General features: G+C 40.7%; 2 protein-coding genes across 10 annotated transcripts in view; one reads left to right on the top strand and one right to left on the bottom strand.

Annotated features, from left to right (window-relative positions):
• Window positions 1-21,589, bottom strand: part of LOC126857443 (transcription factor Sox-2) — a 264,526-nt gene that overhangs the window by 152,052 nt on the left and 90,885 nt on the right. The gene's annotated exons all lie outside the window — the stretch shown is intronic.
• LOC126857460 (uncharacterized) lies at window positions 6,340-7,844 on the top strand. Its single transcript, XM_050606911.1, has 2 exons — window positions 6,340-6,484; window positions 6,737-7,844. Exons 1-2 carry the CDS (start codon window positions 6,478-6,480, stop codon window positions 7,495-7,497), a joined length of 768 nt encoding a protein of 255 aa, XP_050462868.1. The 5' UTR covers window positions 6,340-6,477; the 3' UTR covers window positions 7,498-7,844.

Below are 21,589 nucleotides of genomic sequence, written 5' to 3' on the forward strand. Positions count from 1 at the left end.
GGAGCCGGGTAGTATGTCGTCGGTCTAATCTGGGACGCAGCGCGAAAGCAAACCCTAATCCAGCTTATCCAGAAAGTAATTTTGAGTCCTTTGAAAGAGCGGTCCCTCGCGCGACCGAATCCCGAAAGAAATCACAACTGCGAACGAGGAGAGATGAAGTAGGAAGAGGCGGGGGGGAGGAGGCCGCGAATCCCGTGACTCCCACAGGGCGCCGATTACTCGAGAAGAAGAAGAACTGGCGAAGACGCGAAACTTTCCCTCGTTCGTGGGATTCTGGCTATCAGTGCGCGCATCGCCTGTTCCTCTTGATTCCGCTCGAGGAAATTAGCGAGGGAGAAAAGAGGAAAGAGAGAAAAATCGCGGGAGATTTCCGACCGCGATAAGACGATAAAGTCTCGGCAGAAGGAAAAATTAAGCGTTACGAGTGCTTAAACCCTTCTTCGATTTCCAGAAGACGACTAGTATACAGAATGTCCCAAGCTTGTGAAACCGCAGATTCTTTTTCTTTAGAGCGATAATACGATAGCGGATTGTTAATCTGAACGATTGGTTGAATAATCATAATAACAATAACAATAATAGAATAATAAAGAAAAACTTGTATTGTTTTTTCTGCAAAATTATAATAATATTTCTGTAATATATTTATTGTGATTTGTGCACGTAATATCTTTTCACATCTATCATTCAATATCTTAACACTTAAATATCTTAAATATCTTTACTAATATCAAGTATTCATAAAGATAAACGCCACTTGATAACAAATGAATTAAATTCAATCATTCGTCGACCATCTTTTAATTTACGTAAATTTTTCGGATCATTATAGTTGTATAAATTAAAAATTATCGGTGTAATGACCTTGACAGAATCGTCATTCATCTTGATTGTCGACTACATTATCTATGAAATCGCGGAGTGAATCCGAGATAACATGTACGGTATTAATTATGACAAACAAGTATTTTCTCCCGAATTACTTTATTTAAAACATAGAGATTTAAAAAAAATTTGATTTTATTATTATTATTAAAGAATGATCTTTCAATATTCGACGGTAACATTATCACAGGCCGACACTCGAGACACTGACGTAATTCGCGTAACGTTCTTTCGCGTAAGTCTAGCCTATCCGATTTCACGGAAAGTCCGCTGAAAAGATGAAATACTAGAGGCTCCTGTTCTACGACGCGGAGCAAAGAGAGAGAGAGAGAGAGAGACCGCGAGACGAGGAATTTTATCGTGCTTTAAGAAAATGAGATCGGTAAACTGACGGTGAGATACGCGAGGAATGCTCACCATCCGATCGATTCGTAGTTATCGACCGACGAGATAAATATTATTTGTTTCGTAGTAAAATTTGCATGAATAATAATATCGCGTGAACAATCAGCTGATTTGGTGAAGTAATATGATATATTCTTTTCACGCGCGCTATTTAATTTAATTTTATTACGGAGTATCAAAGTCCATTAATCTAGAATTATTAATCTATTGGAATTTTTGCGTAAGCTATAAAATTATCTATATCACACTGCGAAGTATAATCTACATAGCGGATGCGTGAGTGGAGCATTAAACTCTAATCTAAATCTTATCAAAACTCGATTCAGCAAAATACTCTCCAAATAAATTGCGTAATCGTAATGAACCTTGGACGCATAAATCGATACAATCGACACGGCTTTAGTTTCTGTATTTTTATCTCTGAGTCATATTAAATTAATGATAAGTGTCTCGATGAGCGAATGATTTAGACAGTTCAAACTTCTTGCGTGAATTTTAAATTACTTCGAAATTTTATAGATCAAATACATCTGAACAATTCGCGATTGTTAATTCAGATAAAAAAATATAGCAATGTATTATAAAAAGGAAGCAAATTAAATTTAGTTTCTCCCATTTGCAATTAATCTTTCTTTCAATTCTTTTTGATTTTTTTAAAGCTATTTAAACAATCGCATCTTCAAGCATCGGACACTCATTAAATTTGAAGCTCGTTTCTAATTTTTTGACACAAATTATTCGAGTCTGTTTTCGAATTAGCTACACATATTTCAAGAAAAAAAAACCGGTAACATAATGTATCAATAGAGGCGACATGTTGGCCAGCAACAATGAGAATATGTGGAATGGAAATGGCAAATTATCACCAATCAATGGACCAGGAGGGAGAGATGAGGATCGCGTCGGCGATCGACATTAGCGAATGCGAAACGGAGAGAGAACGTGTGTGAGCGCAAGAGAGAGACAGGGAGAACGCATTCTGCACCGGGACATTTCGAGAATATACTCGACACATTGTCACTCGGGGGCCTATCCTTGGTCCAGCTGGCGACTCGGCGATTCGAAACAACCTCCTCGCCGCGATGCTACGTACGTTGTTGCGCTGGCAGCTCGTTACGAGAGCATCGCATTCGCGATGTCGATGGATGAGCAAATTGATCAAACCGTGACAAGATGATCCGGCTCGTACACGCAACAAGTGCGCGTACAATTTTCTCGCCTGATCGGCGAACCATTCGACGCAATCACATATCTCAATAAATCGTATCGATTATACTCAATTCTTTATCTGTTATCGTTAACGCGATAAAACTCGACCTGCATTTTATAATATCTCTCGAGACGATATTTAAGATACGAGACCGTATACATTCAAATAATTTTAAAGAACCGTCGTTCAGATTCGAATATGTATCATCACATATGCGCGTCGCGGATCACCCGGTAGAATTTCCCGTAAGCACGCGTACAGCTATTACCTAACTCTCTCTCTCTCTCTCTCTCTCTCTTTCGCGTATATAGACTGGATAGCCGGTGTCGGGCGCGTATATACTCGGCCCGTAGTTACGTATCTGCGGAAGCCCGCCGCGTCGGTTGGCCGGGGCGAATAGGTAGGTACCGTATTATACATGTAGTGAGGGCTGGAGAGTCCTCACCGCCGCAACATTACGCTGATTGCCTGAATTATCCGCAACCAGCTCGCCTGGTGCTCTCCGCTTATATATGAGCGAGCTCGCACATAACCGCACGATGGTGTACATATGTGTCTTGCGTTCGCGCCTCTATATATCATCTAGGTATATATTATATATATACAATATATATATATATATATATATATATACATGTATACATATATGTATATATAGGAGCACTTATATATATACGCGCGCTCGCGAGCTACTTGCATTCGCGAGCTACGCGCGCGAATTCGCGCGTGCTTCGCGGCACGTACATATACGTGCGAACGGCGGTATGGAGATACGCAATGTACAAACGTATATGTGTGTGTGTAAACGCGAACCGCACACTCCTGCCGAGTGTGCGAGTACGTATCGTCACGCTCGTGTAGGACGGTTCACGTGGAGAAAATTGAAAACGGAGCTGCGTGCGAGCGCGGAAGACGATAGCGCGATATATTCATGAAGGTGGAATAATGAATCGAGACGAGAGAAGCATATACACACATCCCCGGCTCGCGGCATGCGCGTTATCTATCTGCCGTACCGGCAAACCGCCGCGAATCGATCGCTTTATTTTTCAGCGCGGTTCGACGTGCCGAGAAATTTCTATCGCTGATATATCCCAGGGAAAAGTTTAAGCATTAAGGGGGTCCCAGCCTAGTCCTATGATAAATTGATAATTTTTAAGAATATTAGAAAAAATTTTTCTAGCGTTTTACATGTCTTTTCATTGATGTTTAAATACTATTTTTAAATCTTGGATACTTGAGCTTTTTTTGTTCGGTACACGAGTCTCTATCCATAGCATGTCAAAAACAACGAATTTTATTAGAAAAAATTAGAAAGATAATTGGTGTCATTTTAAAATTAGATATTTCAATTTTGCTGAAAATTTTTTTATTCTTTGAAAGTCAGAAATATTAAATCTTAATTTTTTTAATTCTATAATAACTAAGTTCAGTATCCCAAAAATATCATATAAAGTAAAACCAAATCAATTTTTTTTCATTTCAAACAATTACACGAGGAATAGCATGTCATCAAAACACGTATTTTTTAACATGCTCATGTTGATAAAAAAGCTAAATATTCAAGATTTAAAAATACTGATGTACTGTTTAAATATCAATAAAAATTCATGTAAAACGTTGAAAAAATTAATATTTCTAAAGAAATATTTCTCAACAGAAAATAAAAAATTTCTGAATATTATCATTTTTCATACTATTAGTATAGACTAGATCCTTAATTTTCTCAAAAAAAATATTCATGTAAACGTATTTTTTTCTTTGAAAATATTTTTTTTTTTTTATAATTGATAAGGTTACATGATTCTTTACTCTCACAATATTCAGGTTGTTATCGATCAGTTAAAAAATAAAACAGAAAAATATCTTTATTCGCTGTAGTGGGCCCATAGCACATAATGTTTACGTTGTTAAAGATAGGCATTAATACAAATGCAATCATCATAATTTCGAGTAAAAAGTCGATAGATGATTTTACGAAAGCCAGATGACCCTGTAACAGCTCTAGCCATCGAATTCGTTTCAGCGCTAACTTGCATTGGAATAACGAAGGGAATGCAAGGGCAGACGGAAGGGTTAAGGACGCATATCATACCACTTGATTAATGTACTTCACCCGTGCACATCCGTCTATGTCTGCGCGATCCTGTCTACACGCGGATAGCTCGTACACGCATGTCATTTGTTAGTTATGCCACGATGGAGAGCGAAGCAACATCCTCATGGTAGCAACGGAACGTACGCAGGACGTATGTAAAAATTTACGATAGGGAACAAGATCAAAAATTTATCGCGCTCTTTTCTTTGCACTAAAGTGTACAAGTTTGATCGAAGAAAGATCAAGCAATATTATCGATAATCATTACAATGGTATACTCGCGAGAATCAGGCAGGAATTTTTCATATGAATATTTAACATTTAATGTAATTGTCTGATAAAAAGCAAAATGACCGCTATCTGTGAACTCTTTAGATTTCGCAAATCTTATCTAGCGTGAAAAAACACTCTTGTCATGCTAATACAATACGGATAAATAACTGCCGATTGATCTCCATTCGTAGTTAATCTAAAAAGTCATGAATGCACACTCATAAATGCATTTTCTTACACGCAATTTATTATTTCATCATTTTCATGCATTTTATATCTACAAAGAATTATCAGTATCTTTCAAACTTTTGCTGATTAGTGGTAACGGTTCAAAATAATCAATCATCATCATATTTATTAATTCTAAGTTATCAGGTGAAAAAATTGGACCTTCAAAGTTAATAAAATACAGATACGAAATATCAAAGATACGTATCTTAGTGTTAATTTAGATGATAAGCAAGTTGAGTGGGCAAAAAGTATCTTACTCATTTTTCGTGATTAAGTTCACATATAATAATAACGCTCTCTTGAAATATATTCAAATCTATTATATGTTTGATACGTACTTCTACGGAGAGAAAGAGAGAAAAAAAAAACATTTCTAATACAATATGTACATTTTACTTATACTAGAATTTGATTTCAACGTTATTAATTGATCATTTCCAAATGCACACATAAATTAATCGAACAATACAAGAGATAATCACTACAGAAAAAACAATGTAAAAGTATTCATCAATTTCATCATTCTATTATAGTTGTTGGAGATATTGAAGTAAAATGCATATTTTATAGTATCATCCTTTTATCATTTTTTTTTTTAATTTTTATTTTCGTCGACATAATATATTATGTTAATTCAAATTATACCTTAATAACAAATATCGTGATAGGATTAAACGAGATATTTTAACGGCTTTTATATTTTCATAATGCAAGATTGTAAGTTGTGTCTTAATATAGAAATTTTATTAAATATAGATACAAGAAAATTACAATACGAGTTACATATTGTTTTTTTTTTTTAGCGATTACAACAGTTAGCGCGATAAATTAAAAAGCTTTAATGCTAAAACGTTTTACGAGTTTTGATTATTATCTACCCGAAAATCATGTATTGAAAAGATTTTTTATTGCCTCACTAACTTATTATTAAAGATCTTTTATCGCAATAATATACATATAAACATAAGACATGTTTGATTGAAATCAAATTCAGCGATAAAAGCACACAATGATACGAAGACTAATTACAATTCTGCAATCATTTGCGTCACATAGTATGTTAAACGATTCACGTACCACTACAATCACGCAAATATTGTGCATAGCTCGTACGTCGAATCTTAAAGAGAACTCTAGCCCAAAAACTTTCTTGTGAAATAATATAACTGATAATCTTTTTTTCTGATCAAATGAGAAAAGCGTATCAATAGATATCATCTGTCCTTGCGTGTTTCGTGATAACGCGATGCATATTTATAAAAGCCGGTCCGCCCGAAATTCAGTCAATCACGTATTTAAACGGATCAGAGAAGTGTTGACAAAACGAACGATACGCGTTCTCTTTTCTTCAACTGGTTTGAGTAGACAATAGGTGATGAAGGGTAAGTTTTGTAAAATATTTAACAAATTTTTCTATCATAAAATTATTAAAATAAATTAGAATACATATACATGTATTTATACTTCATGAGAGCTTTTTATCTAAATTTATGAGAAACAATTGACATATATATATATATATATATATATATATATATATATATATATAGCTTTTTTCGATTCCAATAAAAATCGATTAAATCCTCATTTCATCAGATGGCAATTGACATTTGGATAATTTTTGTTCGACACAGGGATATACGTAATCACCGTCGCCTTTTTGGTATCTTGGAGCGTGTGCACTGCACACAAAAGTCAACAATTTATTCAGGAGACAGGACCCCTCGACAATATTGTTCGAGAATGCCCGACTAAAGATCCAGTAAATACTACGATCCATCTCGCGCATGAAAATGATTGCACCAAGTTTTACAAATGCTTCGCGGGTAGAAGAACCGAAGAGTTATGTCCCTTAATGTGGAAAGACGATCCATATAAAAGGCTGCACTTCAACAGAGCTCTTCAAGTCTGCGATTGGCCGTGGCAAGCCGGTTGTGAAAGCTGTCTTGAACCAGATAAAAATGGCTACTATCCGCCAGATTTTTGGATAGCAGCTCCAAATAATGGAGATTGCAGAAGGTATATCATATGCAGGAGCGACGGTGGGCAACAATCAGGTATTTGTCCAAGCGATCAGTGCTTTAGTCGCACATGTCAGGCATGTGTTAGGTATCCAGAAGGTGGAAGCTGCAGTGGGAATATAACACCAACGTCGACACCGACACAAACACCAAAGCCGACACCGACACTACGCCCCATTTGTGAAAATAACAAGCGAAGAAAGCACGAATGCGACTGTTCCAAATATTATCAATGTGAAAATAATGAAGAGTACGTTCATCAATGCGAAAACGGTCAACATTTCAGTCCCAGAGGGGAGGAATGCAAGCCAGCAGACGAAGCAGGGTGCTCACTACCGAAATTAATACCGAAGATTAATATCAAGAAGAATTAAAAAACCCGATGATTTTCGGCGAAGTCTATTTCCAAGAATAACTGATGTCACGCGAGTGCAAACGTAAGTTAGTTTACAAGCATGAATATGAAAGTAATAGCCATTGCTTTTGGAAATTATCCTTCGATGAGAATAAATAGAAATGACCGCTCGGAAAATGTAAAATGCAAAAATATCACAGTGATGATTAGACATAGACCACCATCAATCTCGGAGCATACAAAGTTGAAAGTAGTGACAAGTACGAAGAGCAAAATTACACACGTGTTTGCTAAAATTATATTATTATATCTGTAAGAAGTAGAATAGTTTCCTAAAATATTTTAATAAATCTATTAATGTAAGATTTCGATTTGTTTTTTTGTCCTATTTACCAATTCAAGCCTTTAATGTATATCGATATATAATTAAATATATTACTATTGCTTTGCTATATTTCCAATTTAGACAGTTTATGATAAAAACAATCTTGTACGATAATCTGTAGCACATACACACACATAACAAGCAATGAGTCCAATCTAGTAATATAATCGCAATGACATCAAATACGTTATAGAGCATTACGTTATCGATAAAAATCGATTCGTGCAGATTGTAAAAAAATAAATCAAAATTATCACTCGGTATATTCCCTTTCCTACACTGACCTTTCGACCATAGTAAGTATCTTATCATTTAATCTTCAAATACGTATCTGACTAATTATAAGTATTTGCGTATCATAAAAGATAACAAAAAGAAACTAGAAAAAAAAATAGCGGCGGGCGTTGCGATAACTGATGACACAGTGACACGGGAGCCTATCAGCCGAAACCTTCTATTCGACGGCCGTTTCTGATAAATAGAACGTTGTACCGGGAACACTGTCGCGGGTCCCGACAATGGCCCGCCGGAAGATCGGGGCAGCTTTAATTTCCCCCCGTAGTTCCTGGCAATTACCGCGTAGCGCGGCCCGATAGCCATCTCTATCTCCGACCACAATGCCACCAGTTCCGACGCACCCCGTTCCTTGCCACCTTGCCGGCGATTTATTCCCCCTCCCCGCGCCTCTCTCCATTCTTCTTACCCGCCCGCTCCGATCCTCGACGATTTTTCTTGCCTCGACGTGATACACGAACTGTCTTATGTTCTTTCGATCGATCGCGCGAAATTATCGACGAGAAGGAAATCCAATTTATTTACGAGTTAAAAAATTATATTCTCGTAATTTTAAGCGATGTCTTTGTTAATCATCGTAAACTCATAAAAAAAATTCATTGCTGAATATTTTATCAAAGAACTTTAAAAACGTTAAATCGTCGCTTCTATTAAAAAATATAACGTTCATTTATAGATTATAGGCTTATAAATATAATATTGATTACACGGAGAATTGATTTATAAATAATACAATAGATAGTTTATGCAAAAATTACTTTTCGCTTCTGGTTTTTTTTTTTTTTTGCAGTGCGGAATAATCTTATCCAATAGAATTTATGAATATTGCCGAGAGAAATTCCTTTCGAAGCTATGTTTACTCATACGCACGCGAGAGAGAAGAAACAGAGAAACGAGACGCACGTGCGAAACGGTACGTGCCGAGAGTTGGTTCGGGTATTTAACAACTCGTGGCCGAACTTCTTCAAGGAGTTCGTAAATGGTGCGGGACGATTGGAGCGCGACTGCTTAAGTTCGGTCACCGGGGAAAGAAGGAGGAAAGGGTGGAGAAGCTCTGTGTGTGTGTGTGTGTGTCTCTCTCTCTCTCTCTCTCTCTCTCTCTCTCTCTTTCTCTCGCGGCAACATTATCGTGTTTTAATTTAACTTGCAGCTGCACTTTAATTAGACTTTGGCTGAATGAGGAGACGACGCTCGACGGGCAAAGCGAATAAGAACTGGCAAGTAAACGAGAGGCGAAGCGCGAGCGAACTCTATTCCTCATCCATTCCCTGTCCCTTGGCGATCCCAACCCCCCCCCCCTCCGCCCCGCTCTCTTTTCCTTCGTCATCTATCTACGGTTAGACAGAAAATTCAAGCGATAAGGAAAGAGCCCGGCGGAAAAGGAAGGTAATTGGCCAATGCCGACAATACGGCCGGCAACGTCGCTTCTACTTAATTTTTCTCCTCTCCGCGACTTCACTTTGTAATAAGAAAGATATTCTTTGAGGTACACATCTTGAACACGATTTTACGCAAAAAATCTGTATAATTTCTTCGAGGCATTCGAAAATTATCGCACTTTCCTCCAGCTTCATGTTCCTCGAGAAGAGATTTCGTGTGATCAATTTTTTTCTTTATTTCAAATTTAATTAACATAATTATCGTTTAACACGCGGCGCTTCATAATTTTCAACTAAATATCTCTAGATAGTTCAAGCTCTCAAATATTGAGAACTAATTTCGTTACATTTTTATCTCTTCGTATTATTTCATACAAGTTAGATCAAAATTTCAGGGGAGCTTCGTTCGCGCGAGCGAATTAATATCAGCTACTTTCTCTATAGGTTGTACATTCTTCGCGAAACGCAATGTATCCTCCCGGCTCTTTTCTCTCTGCTCGCAATGTCTCGCGAAATAATGACGACATAGCGAAGCCATGAACTCGTGTGAGTCGGTTTTCAATGGCGCCCCTCATCTCGCGCGCGCCCCGATGTCTCTTCGCGCTTAATGAACGCCGAAACTGTCGCGAAGCCTCGCCCATGCTTGAGCGGCGCCTTTTCTGCCCCCCCCCCCTTCCTTCCCTCTCTTTCCACCCTCGTCGATTCTACCAGCTTCGCCAACAATCGCGACAATCGGCGGGTCTTCGTACTTTGACGGTCGACATCAAAGGCGATCGCGAAGTCTTATTGCGAGCCCGCGAACGGGGGATTAAACAGGCTGATCGAATTCTACTGATAAAGTTCTTTCGCGAAATGATTCGATCTTTTTGGAAGGCCAAGGTTATTTCCAATATTACAAAAAATTGACTAATATGCGCGTTCTTCTTCCCCTGAGATAAATCGTAAGAGAAGTCATAGAGAGAAAGAACGTCATTTCGGAACGATGCATCTTGGTATACATTCTCATTTCCAATTGTCCACTGTTCCAAAAGCATTCCATATTTTTCTTCCGCTCTTCTTTTTCTTCCCCGCGAGATTCTCGCTCTTAATACTACCTCCGTTCATCCACTGAGAACCTCTGTTCCAGGTCGAGAGCACTTATTCGGGCCATAACTCCCGCGCGCGCATTTCTGCCATCCCGCCCTCATAAATACACGAGACGAGACGAGACGAGGCGAGGAAGAGGAGCAGCAGCCCGAAGGGAGAAGGGCGTTCGCGGCAGGAAGGGTATACGAGAACAGCAAAGTCACAGAACAGGCGGCGGATGCGGAATCCGGGACTTTAAAACAAATATATCGCGCGTAAATCCAGCGTGGATGTAACTAAGTCTCTCCTGCCGGGGATCCCTGGATGTATCTCCCCAACGGGGGAGACACGTCGCGAGACGACGCGAGGAAAGAGAGCGGAGCAAATCGCCGACGTTTTACTTTACATATTTCCCGCGGAATTGTCTCTGTCGTGCCGAGAGGGGAGAAAGAGGCAACCGTCAGACGGAATACAGTAAAGTATAACAAAACGGGAGATTTAAAATCCCATATTTCTTTCTCCACCTCTTACAGAAATCTTGTGTAGAAATTTGTAAGTCTCCTTACACTTTTTTCCTCTTGTAATTTTTTGGATATTTTACATTTAGAACGCTTCATGAACCAACGTGACGGAAAAATAATCGCCTCTCAGGCGGGACCTTCCTCGTTGGAAACGACTCGCGAACCTCGTGGCAGACCGAGCGTACATATCCCGTGGGCGAGTACGAGGATTCATGAATACCAAAGTATTTGCCAAGCGCGTACCGATATGCGGAAGCGCCAACAATTCTACCCGCGTTTCGCCACTAGAAAAAAAAAAAGAACGCACGTGCCTGCAAGCATGCATAGAGAGAGAGTGTTCCAAAAAACTCGCATTTTATAAGAGGATAAAAAAAAATCTTAAGCAAAAAATTCATAAGCTCTTTTAATCTCAATGTTGTCAAAGAATTGTATTGCTTATTAATTATTTTCTTGACGATTCGAGAAAACGAGACGCACGACGCAAAGAATTAAACGGGTATTCGCTAAAACCTCCCGTCGAGGACTTTTAATCTCTAACACCCGATAACTCGAATTCCTGAAATAACCGTCATTCTTCTGGAATTGGATTCTTGACGATTGCGCGCGCATTGAGTGTCTCCGATACACCCTGTATACGATGCGCATTCAGTACGCGCGATGCATGTAGCCGGGCAAGGTTCCCCGCGGGCTTAATACGGTATGCACGTCTGTCGCTCGCAAGCTCGACCCTATGCGGGCACGAATCCGCTACCAACTAATATTCCACGAGAGGGCCCCGGGTTACGTGCCTGGACTCGGAAAACTCGCTAGATCCACCGAGGCCCGGTTCCTAATACCGAGCAGTCGATTCCGAGCTGCTATACGTTAGAGATCGGACAAAAGCACGGGTAATTGCTCCCCGGTCCGCGTTTGCCGCTATCGGGCTGCGATAGATTCGTCGTCAACGATTAAGGTCGATACTGTAAATACGGCAGGCGAGATAAGACCCCTCGATTTGGTGAATAATTAATTTATTCCGTCGAAAATCGAGACGTGATCGTGAATCGCGTTATCATCGTCGCGATTGATTCGCTTTCCACGGCTCTAATTAATATAACATAATGTTATCGTCATAAATTTCTCGATGTGCGCGCGGATTAAAAGGAGAATTTTTTTTATTTAGTTCATTTTATTTAGTTTTCGGCCACGCTACTTTGTATAGGCGTGCATTTTTTTCAAAGTTATAAATAATTTAAATATAAAATAGATAATATCAAGATATCGTGATCACGTTAAATGTCATACATTTCAAGAAGGTGCACAGATTATTTATGCAAGATTTAATCAAAATATAATATTAATAATTTTTACTCCTTATTATAAAATAAAAATCTCAAAAAGGAAAAAAAAACACGCCAATTAGTCAAGGGTTAATCGATATTTGTTGACGATCATAACGATCGTTATTCAATTCTGCATAGATGGTCATGCGTAACATGCACGAATAAAAGGCCGCGCATCGCACGCGATGCGATCGACAATGGTCACCCAAAGTTCGTTTGCGTCCCCGTTTGCCGGTAACGGATGGTTTTGAAGCTGCCGCCGGTCGAGGGTGGTTTGGGGGTGGTGGTGGTAGTGACTGGTGGCAATGTGGGATCGGGGGGAGGGCGTCACAATGGTAAAGCAAAGAACAAAGCCTATCCACGGGTAATTCGAAATTTGTAGCGCTCTCTCTCTCTCTCTCTCTCTCTCTCTCTCTCTCTCTCTGTGCCTGTACGTAATTAACGATAACCTCGTGTTCGAAACCGATTAAAAAAAAAAAAGGTAGGGACGTCATATAATTGTACATTGAAGCGAGTGCATCTTGCAATCGATGCCGCTGTTGACGATCTTCGGAACAAAAGTTCGACATCCGCTTATGAATCGAGATTACACGAGCGTAAACGAAGATAATGTGTTACTTTTTTGGCAAATTATTGTTCGCGTGCCCATTTTATCTCTGTCGTTTAATATTGAATTATAATAACACGATATCATCTGTTACGCGATCTTGTAATAAAGATAAAAAAATTACATATTAATGAAATGGATATTTTAAGATTCGATGTCTTTAAGATATATTTAAGAAGGAAGTAATATAATTTATCTATGTTTTTGAACAGATATCTTTAAGTAGCTAATACTTCAATTAAATATTATTAGGCAAAAGAGGAAAATTAAAGTAGCTAATATTCATCGGGTGATTTCTCACAATTAAATTCGCATCTGTGTTGACGGCAGGACGAGAAGAACGCAGACGAAAGAAAATGAGAAAATAAAATGAGAATGGCACATTACACGTCGGGACGAAAAAAACACGCAGATACAAAGTCCGCCGGAATAATTGCCAAAATATTCTAAGCACGCGGACGAAAAGACGGAGGAGAAGGAGTGAAAAAGGAAAGAAGATAAGAATGGAGAGAGAGAAGTGGGCGGATAGAGCGCGGGAGAGCAGAATGGAGGCGCTGAGAAAGGAGATGAAAAATAGGAGAAACAAAGAGAAACAACGGCATGAGGGGGAGGGCGAGCCCGGGTTTCCTCTTGCGATCGAGACGAAGGAAAGAAGGGGAAAGAGGGACGAAGAGGACGAGATAGTGGGAGTGCCCAAGATGGCGCCACGCGACGAAGGAGGCTGTAGGAGGTGAGAGAGGTAAAGAGAACCACGGACACGCGGGCACGGTGGGTAGTAGGGTGAAAGATAAATGACGTGTCCACCGCTACAACCACCACCATCTCGCGTCAACGTCACTGCCACCAACAACGTTCCTCGCGCGGAAACGCGCGAAAGAAGCGGAAAGAAGACGCGAGAAGACGATGAGAGAAAGCTTCCATTAAACATAAGCTGCTCCGCTCGCCTTCACATTACTGAGAATTTCCCGAGTTTCTATCTCGACCGTTTGTCGAATCTTTTCGCTTTTCCAGATGTCCGATCGATGGTCCATAGGACTCGCGTTCTTTGCGTTATCCTTATGAAAATAATAATTCTCCGCGGAAGATTCTCGAGTATATTTTATAAAATTAAAAATTTCATTGATACAATTGTAATATTTATTGTAATTTAAATATTTATGTTGTATCAAATTAAAACTTATCTAAATGTCAAGCTGTCAAATGTCAGCTGATCTCATTCGATTCAACAGTCGTCGACAATTATTAGAATAATGATCCATCCATTATAAAAATTGGCTTGCCAGAAATAAGAACAAATAAACATTTTAACAATCACATCTCGCTAAAAATTAAGAAAAAATACCTCTTGTAAACATATTATCACATATTTATTAAATTTTTATCAGCAAGATGTTTTTCGCCGATGATGAGGCCTGGAATTTTGAAAGAATTCAAATGCAAAGGATGATTTTACGAGTAAGCACTGCGAATTTGACGACGAGAATTGGCAAGAAGACAAACACTCTCATGCTCTCTCTCTCTCTCTCTCTCTCTCTCTCTCTCTCTTTCTCTCCCTCTCCCTCTCATTCCAATGTTATGAACTATCGGAAGACACATTAGCGCAAATCTGCGAGGCAGATAACTCGGCATAACACCAGCCGATGCGGAAGGTCGGCGAAGAAGAGACGATGCGACGAAGGAGGTGATACAGAGAGGGCTTGGGGAAGGGCAGCGGATAGAAACGCGTCGCTGGCTCTGTCGTCGGGGCGTCAAATTATTCCGCGATTAATAATCCGCGCGTTACACGCGTGATCGGGTCTTTATCGGTACGCCCGCGTCGCCTCTCTCTAACCCGCCTTCCTTCCTTCCTGACAACCAGTTCCCGAAGGTATCAATGCCGTAGTACGTCAACGCGATTGTCCTTGTGTATCGGGGAGGGAGGCATTTATCGCTTCGCGGAACGCGTATAGATCGATTGCGCGACGCGGTCCTTTAATGAGACGCATCGTGACAACGCGCGTCCCGACAGTTTCGATATTCAATTAGCTGGCAGTCTATAATTTATTTTATCACAATATATATCAACTTTAACAGATTCTTAATTTTTACTTCATTTTTGAATCTTTAATTTGTCGCCAAATTCTGTTGATCTACGCGTTCAGCATTAAATTCAGCATTAATCTTTAAAATTTTGTTCCTAATTTTATTTTTAGATTGTAATAATGGATAAATAATTCTCGAGACAAATTAAATTTTTCATGAAAAAGATGCAAATCAAATTTTTAATAAAAAATTCGCTGATAAATTCTCTTCAATATTTCAATTTTTTGTTTACTAATTATTATAAGTTACACACACATACTTATTTCCTCTATCTTTTAATAGCCGACTATTATCAAGTATTCGGTAAAGTATTGCGTCAACTACTTCTCGCAATCACGCATGAATAATAAAGTGACATTCGCATCCGGATCGCGCCGTATCCCGGGTATCCCAACTTATTTCACCTTTCGAGAATGCGGCCTTTTTAAGTCCGCATTTCGACGACGACACAAAGGCGAACCCATTGAACGGAAGTTCGCCATGTACGCGTTCCGTACGTCATCGTTCTCGCACGGGCCGTATTGTACAAAGAAGAATACGCTCGTCCACGTGGGTGTGCAAAAGGGTGATATCATCCCCATTAATGCGATGCAGGCGCGATGATCCGAGAGCAATATACGCCGTTCTCTCTCTCTCTCTCATCGTCGTCGTCGTCATCCCCTCAAACTCCAGGCGGCAGGGTAACCTAGGCAGGACCCCCCTCCGGGCACCCGGGACACCGCGATATTGCTTGTTTTATTGGAGCGTAAGATCCGCTTCCTCCGACATGGTCCTGCGGCATTTCCTCTCCAGCACGGATTGACGGCCGGGATCTCGCGATAGAGAGAAAAAGAAATCATTTCGCCGGATATACTTAGAAACGGAAAGCCGGAAAGCACCGTGTCTCCCGAGGGCAAAACAATCCCCGATTCCGCCCGGTCACGATGTACGAAACAGATTGCGACGATGGGGTCTCTGCATCTCGGGGGGAAAGAACCGAATATATCCGTATTTTGTGGAAAACGCCGAGTCAATTGTGGAATAATTTAACCCGGTCGTATCTCGTTTTCGGGCAGCCGCACGCACTGGCTCGCGCATCTATACGCGACTGACCGGATGAATATTTTCTTCTTTGTGCGATTACGTATATGTAGAATCGCCATTTGTGCACCTCAAGATGCCAGACGAGATTTTTTTTTAATTATTTTTTCTTGATTAGACATTATTTGATATATCTCTTCTGATTGATTGTTGCTTCGCCGAAAGATTCGATGAGAGTATTATACATATAAAGAATTATAGAAAGTTGAATCATTTTTTATAAGCGTATATCTGAAATATTTATCGGTATATAGCGCATATATTTTGTATATTTATCAGTAATATTCAAATCCAGCAAATCCGTCCAGAGCTCGCGCGCAGTTTCGACAAAATGGCGAGAACGGGTCGGGAAAGGGAGAAAGATGAAAGACGGGGGAGGGGAGGCGGTCACGGGGGATGAGAAGCGCTGAACCGGATGCGAGCGAGCGCGATAGAGGAAACCGTGTCGCAGACCAGAAAGAGAGAAGTCTACTAAATTTATCAGCGGTCATCCGAGGGCGGAACCGAGGCCGGGGACAAATTCCATCGCGAGCGTCGCCCTCTTTCGCGAACGAGCACACGGAACGTTAGCCGGCGCGGGGGAGGGAGCGATGTGGTCGGGGGTGAATGGTTGGCTCGTTGGCCGGCGACCGAGCCGTTATGCTCCCCTTCCCTCCCTCACCCCCTTCTCACCCTCGCCCTCCTTCGTTCGTCGCGACCCGGCGTAAGTCATTGCGGCTGACCGGAAGTCACGGGATCACCGGAACTCGGGATATTTATGCGAGCGCATCCACCGACCGGAGCATTACCCGTAATAAGGAAATTGCGAATTTATTACAGGAGTCCTCCACTGTCCTCCGTTTCCTCGGCACACTACCGACTCCCCCATCCCCCGATCTCCTCCTCCCCCTCTCCTCTCTCCTTTTCTTCCTCTTCTTCGATATTGTCCGTCGTCGAGTCGAAGGGGGTCCGGGTCCGAGAGTTATTTCGGCTTTTATGGGTCGAGATCGCCGTGGGTTATCCGGCAACATTCCAGATGACGGGGAAAAAAGCTGCGGCAAGAGCGGGTGTAGCGAGAGAGGACGAGCGAAATTGATTATTCGAGCTCTGTTGGCTACCGCGTAATCCATACCGTTCCTTTCCAACTATCGTAAAAATATCTCGCGATAACGGTAGATGAAAGATTTGGAATGCATAGAGATAAATTCGAGACTCTATTCCAGGTTACGCGAGAATTATTGCCTACAATCTAAAATGACAAGAGTCTCAACTCGGAATTGTCAAATCGTTCCTCGAATAAAATTATATAAAATAAATCATCTAAATTTTTCATTCTCGTAAAATGATATCATTTTTATTCGCGCAGCATTAAGAGTGTTGCGAATGCAATATTTCCCGTCAGTTTATAACAAATTAACGTATTAATAGACAAAAATTGTCAATTATTTTTGTGTTCGTGCATGAAATATATTTCCAGCGGCAGTGTACAAGACTTATCTTACACAAGATCGGGCAAGTCCACCGTTCTACATATTGTGACAATCGTGCGTTAAATGGCATTACATTTCGCGCGACACGTACGAATGGCGTTCGTTTCGGCCATGCGTTACGTCAGATTCGCCCAGCGCGCCCATTCGACATGCAAAATTCAAGGCATTTAGTACATTATGAAGTGGCTTTAATCATGATACGTTAATAAATTAAATTATGGATATTAAAACAGTCTAATACTAAATAAAAGCATATTATGTCGCAGCAGTGTAAATTTAATCAAGCACCGAATTAATATCGTCGACATTAAGTATGCAAGACAGCTAATAACAATATGATTATAATAATTATTATTGTTATCATTGTTATTAAGTATTTTAAAACTTTCATAAAGAACGAACCAAACCCGTGCACGCGTAGCGTCCATTGTGCGTTTTCCTACCCGAACACCATAACTCGCGTTCGCGTACAATTTTCACATCGATGAGATATCCGCGACAGCACCGGGAGGTGTAAATCCGCGAGAGAGAAAAAAAAAGCGTGTCACGGGACCTGGATACTGTGAGCGAAAGCAACGGGGGACTATTAGCACACATCATCGACAGTCGGGCCGCTGCTCGTGATGCGCCGGTATTGTTGTGCCCGGTTGAGCGCTGGCAGGAGGCGTGGTTCCGCGATAATTCATTCTTGATTGCGTGTCTGATACATACGATCCGTAATTATACCGCTGTGCCATGTGCATACGCCCGCCGTTCTCGAAATCATTCGGGAAAAACAACTGGGAACGAGGCCGCGCTCGTTCTCTTCACGCGAGCTGTTCTGTTTCCGCCAATTTTTATTTTTTTTTTTTTTTTCCAAAAATATAGATTTTTATGCATTCGCTCAATCTCGTCAGTTTCAATCTCTACCGTGATTTATAGGCACAAGGAGAACGACGCTGGAAAATCGGAATATTGCTGGTAGTAACGGCTGTTACTTTTTTTTATGTAAGAACGAACATCGTTTAAACCGAGTCGTGAGAATATTTTTAGATATGCATACATATTCAAAAACGATTGAGTAGCAAATTACGCCTCGAATTTCGCGTTTAGCGATCCAATATTATTCCATCGGCAAAAAATAGTGGGACGATAGTCACGTGGCTCTCCATCGCGAGGAGAACATGCGCGCGAGGCCAGGCGAGATGAGGCGAATGTGAGGCGAGAGACGAGACGAGATGAGGCGAGAAGAGAAGCGGCCAAGGTGAAAGAGTCAGGAGAGTTATTGATGATGCACGGACACGGACACCGCCGGATACTGGATACTAACGTAACTCCCGTTTCATCCATCAAGCTAAGGGATTCGGCTTAATATCCCCGATGACCGCGAACGTGGCTCTGCATCTCTAATTCGTCGCCCCCGCCCTCTTACCCCGGCCGTCATCTCTCATCGCCTTTCTTTCTTTCTTTCTCTCTTTTCGTTGTGTTTCTTCTCCGCTTTTTCTTACCGGACCGCCCGGTTCAGAGTCCTTGACGTGCCGAAGACGGGATTCCTGTGGCCTAAGCGTCGAATAATTGGGTGAAATATTAGCGGCCCCCTAATGTCGTCGCGCTACTAAAAAGGTCGCTCGCCGACTGCTCTCTTTTTCTTTCGAAAACGAAATATTATCCAGAGATTACGATGACACTTGGTTAAAGTATGTCGATCAATCTGTTAGACGAAAACACGATGGCGTTGCAAGACTGTCAAATCGACATAATAGTACACGCATGCGTCGTATGCAAGAAAAATTTTGACGTTTCATCATTCTAGAGAAATTTGTCGAGCCTTGGAAATATTTAAATAAACAAGAGCTCCAATGACAACATCTCGCATGACAGATTAATATTATTAATTTATTCAATTTAAGGCAACTATAGATTTATATTTTGACGGAATCTTGCGGTTCTAACTTACAACGCTTTTAAAACAAACGACACGATTGACAGACATAGCGCGTAATTTCGTTTCGGCGCGGTCATTTTCAGCGACTACCCCCGCGCGCAAAGTTTGCGCAGCCTCGAGGGTAGGCCGGTCCCCAAAGAATTTCCGCCCTATAAACTTCAAATCCAATCTGCGCCGCGGTATATCGAGCGAACGCCAAACGTGTGGCCCTAGCAAAATATTGGACCTACGTATACGTATGTGTGCGTATCGGCACCGGCCACCAAACGACGATGGGCGACCACTTTGTATGGATTTGTATCGCGAATACGCATATAAACGTATATATACGCGCGCGCGTACCATGAAATCCCCATAGGCTGTTTGGCCGTATCGGCGAGGCGGAATTATATAGGCTTCATTGGCAACGGTAAACGTTTGCTATTGCTGTTGCAGAGATTTTGGTCAGCATACCCGATCACTTTATTAACGGCTACCCGCCGCCCGTCTCGAAGATCCTCCCTCGAGATCGATGAACAAGGAGAAATTGATCGGTATAGATTCCGACTATTTTGAAAATTATGCAATAATCGAAAATATACTCTGTTTAAGAAAAAACTGTTAAATTTTTAGCACCTTTAAAAGTTATTTAAATTAAAAACTTGCGTTTGATTCTTTAATTCTTGAAAATTTATATTACGATAATATTTTTAATATGATATTTTAGAAATATTTTTTAATATGATATGCATTCGTGATTCTCCCCATCAAAAAAAATTTGCGATCAGATACGAGCGGGAGTGAAGCGCATTTTTACGTTCCCTTTCGCATATATATCCTCAAATTGCAATTTGTATGAGAAAACTCGGATTAACCATCAAAAATTTATATTCTACGCGACAGTTTCACGAATTCTCAAAGTTTTCGACCGCATCGCTATCTTTCTTCCTCGGATCCTCCGATTCCACGGCCGCGAGCGTGACCACGAAGATCCGTGAAAGGGAATAGATGCCGCTGCGATGGGGTGTTTAAGGATAAATTGCGATCGGTCGAGAGGCCATATCTCTCCGCGTTGTGTGTTCCGCCGAACTACTTGAAACTTCTTGGTTGGATCGAGATCAGGAGAGAAGGCTACCGAGAGAGCTTGGCCACACGCAGATCTTACACGGATGTATTCTTAGAGAACGTAACGCAGAGAGCAGAAATTTAACTTTGCATCACCGTTCGCGTCACGTCGAGCGTACCGAAATTTACTAAGTTTTGGTGTACAAGATGTGCGAATATGGAAATTTGCTATATTTCGAGAGTGAAGATGAGGAGATTTTCACAACACATTTACTTAATTCAAAATTTGTTTTTTGAAACCGTACTGTTTCTGAAGAAATAACGAAATTTTTTGTAATTGATAGAGAAGCATTTATTAATTCTCAAAAAAATTATATATATCGTATGTATATATTCTCAGCTTTTCTAAAAATTAATTACTTTATTCAATAGCATTTTTCGTTATTTTAATATAGCTGGATATGATTACCTTTACGGAATAAAGGATAAAATGCATCTAAATTTGTCCGCGAGAAAGGCGCGTGTCAAAACTCGCAGGACCAGTCACGTCCAAACGAAGAAAAGATCATTGGAGAGAACCGCCAAGTGAATACGTGTCCGGCGCGGCAGGTTATTTCGCTAATGCAGCCGCGACGAATCCATCCGACGAAGTGCACAAGTTGACGGCGCGGAGGGGAAGAAGGGAGGTGCTCGACGGAAAAAAAAAAAGAAAAAAAAAAAAACCAAGTCCACGGCATTCCCACTCGGTAGAATGCACCGTCGAGAAGTTCACGCCTCACAACCGTACACCAGCCCCTTCCCCCTCATCGAGAGTACAGTTCTCTCCAGCGCGAATATTGATGATTGTAGCAAATTACGAGAGCTACCTTGATATTCCAAGTATATGTAAAGTACGAGAAGATGCACATTAAAAAGGTTTAATTTAATAATTATTAGTAA

The sequence above is a fragment of the Cataglyphis hispanica genome, chromosome 21 (genome assembly GCF_021464435.1).
Source record: "Cataglyphis hispanica isolate Lineage 1 chromosome 21, ULB_Chis1_1.0, whole genome shotgun sequence".
Classification (NCBI taxonomy): Eukaryota; Metazoa; Arthropoda; class Insecta; order Hymenoptera; family Formicidae; genus Cataglyphis; species Cataglyphis hispanica.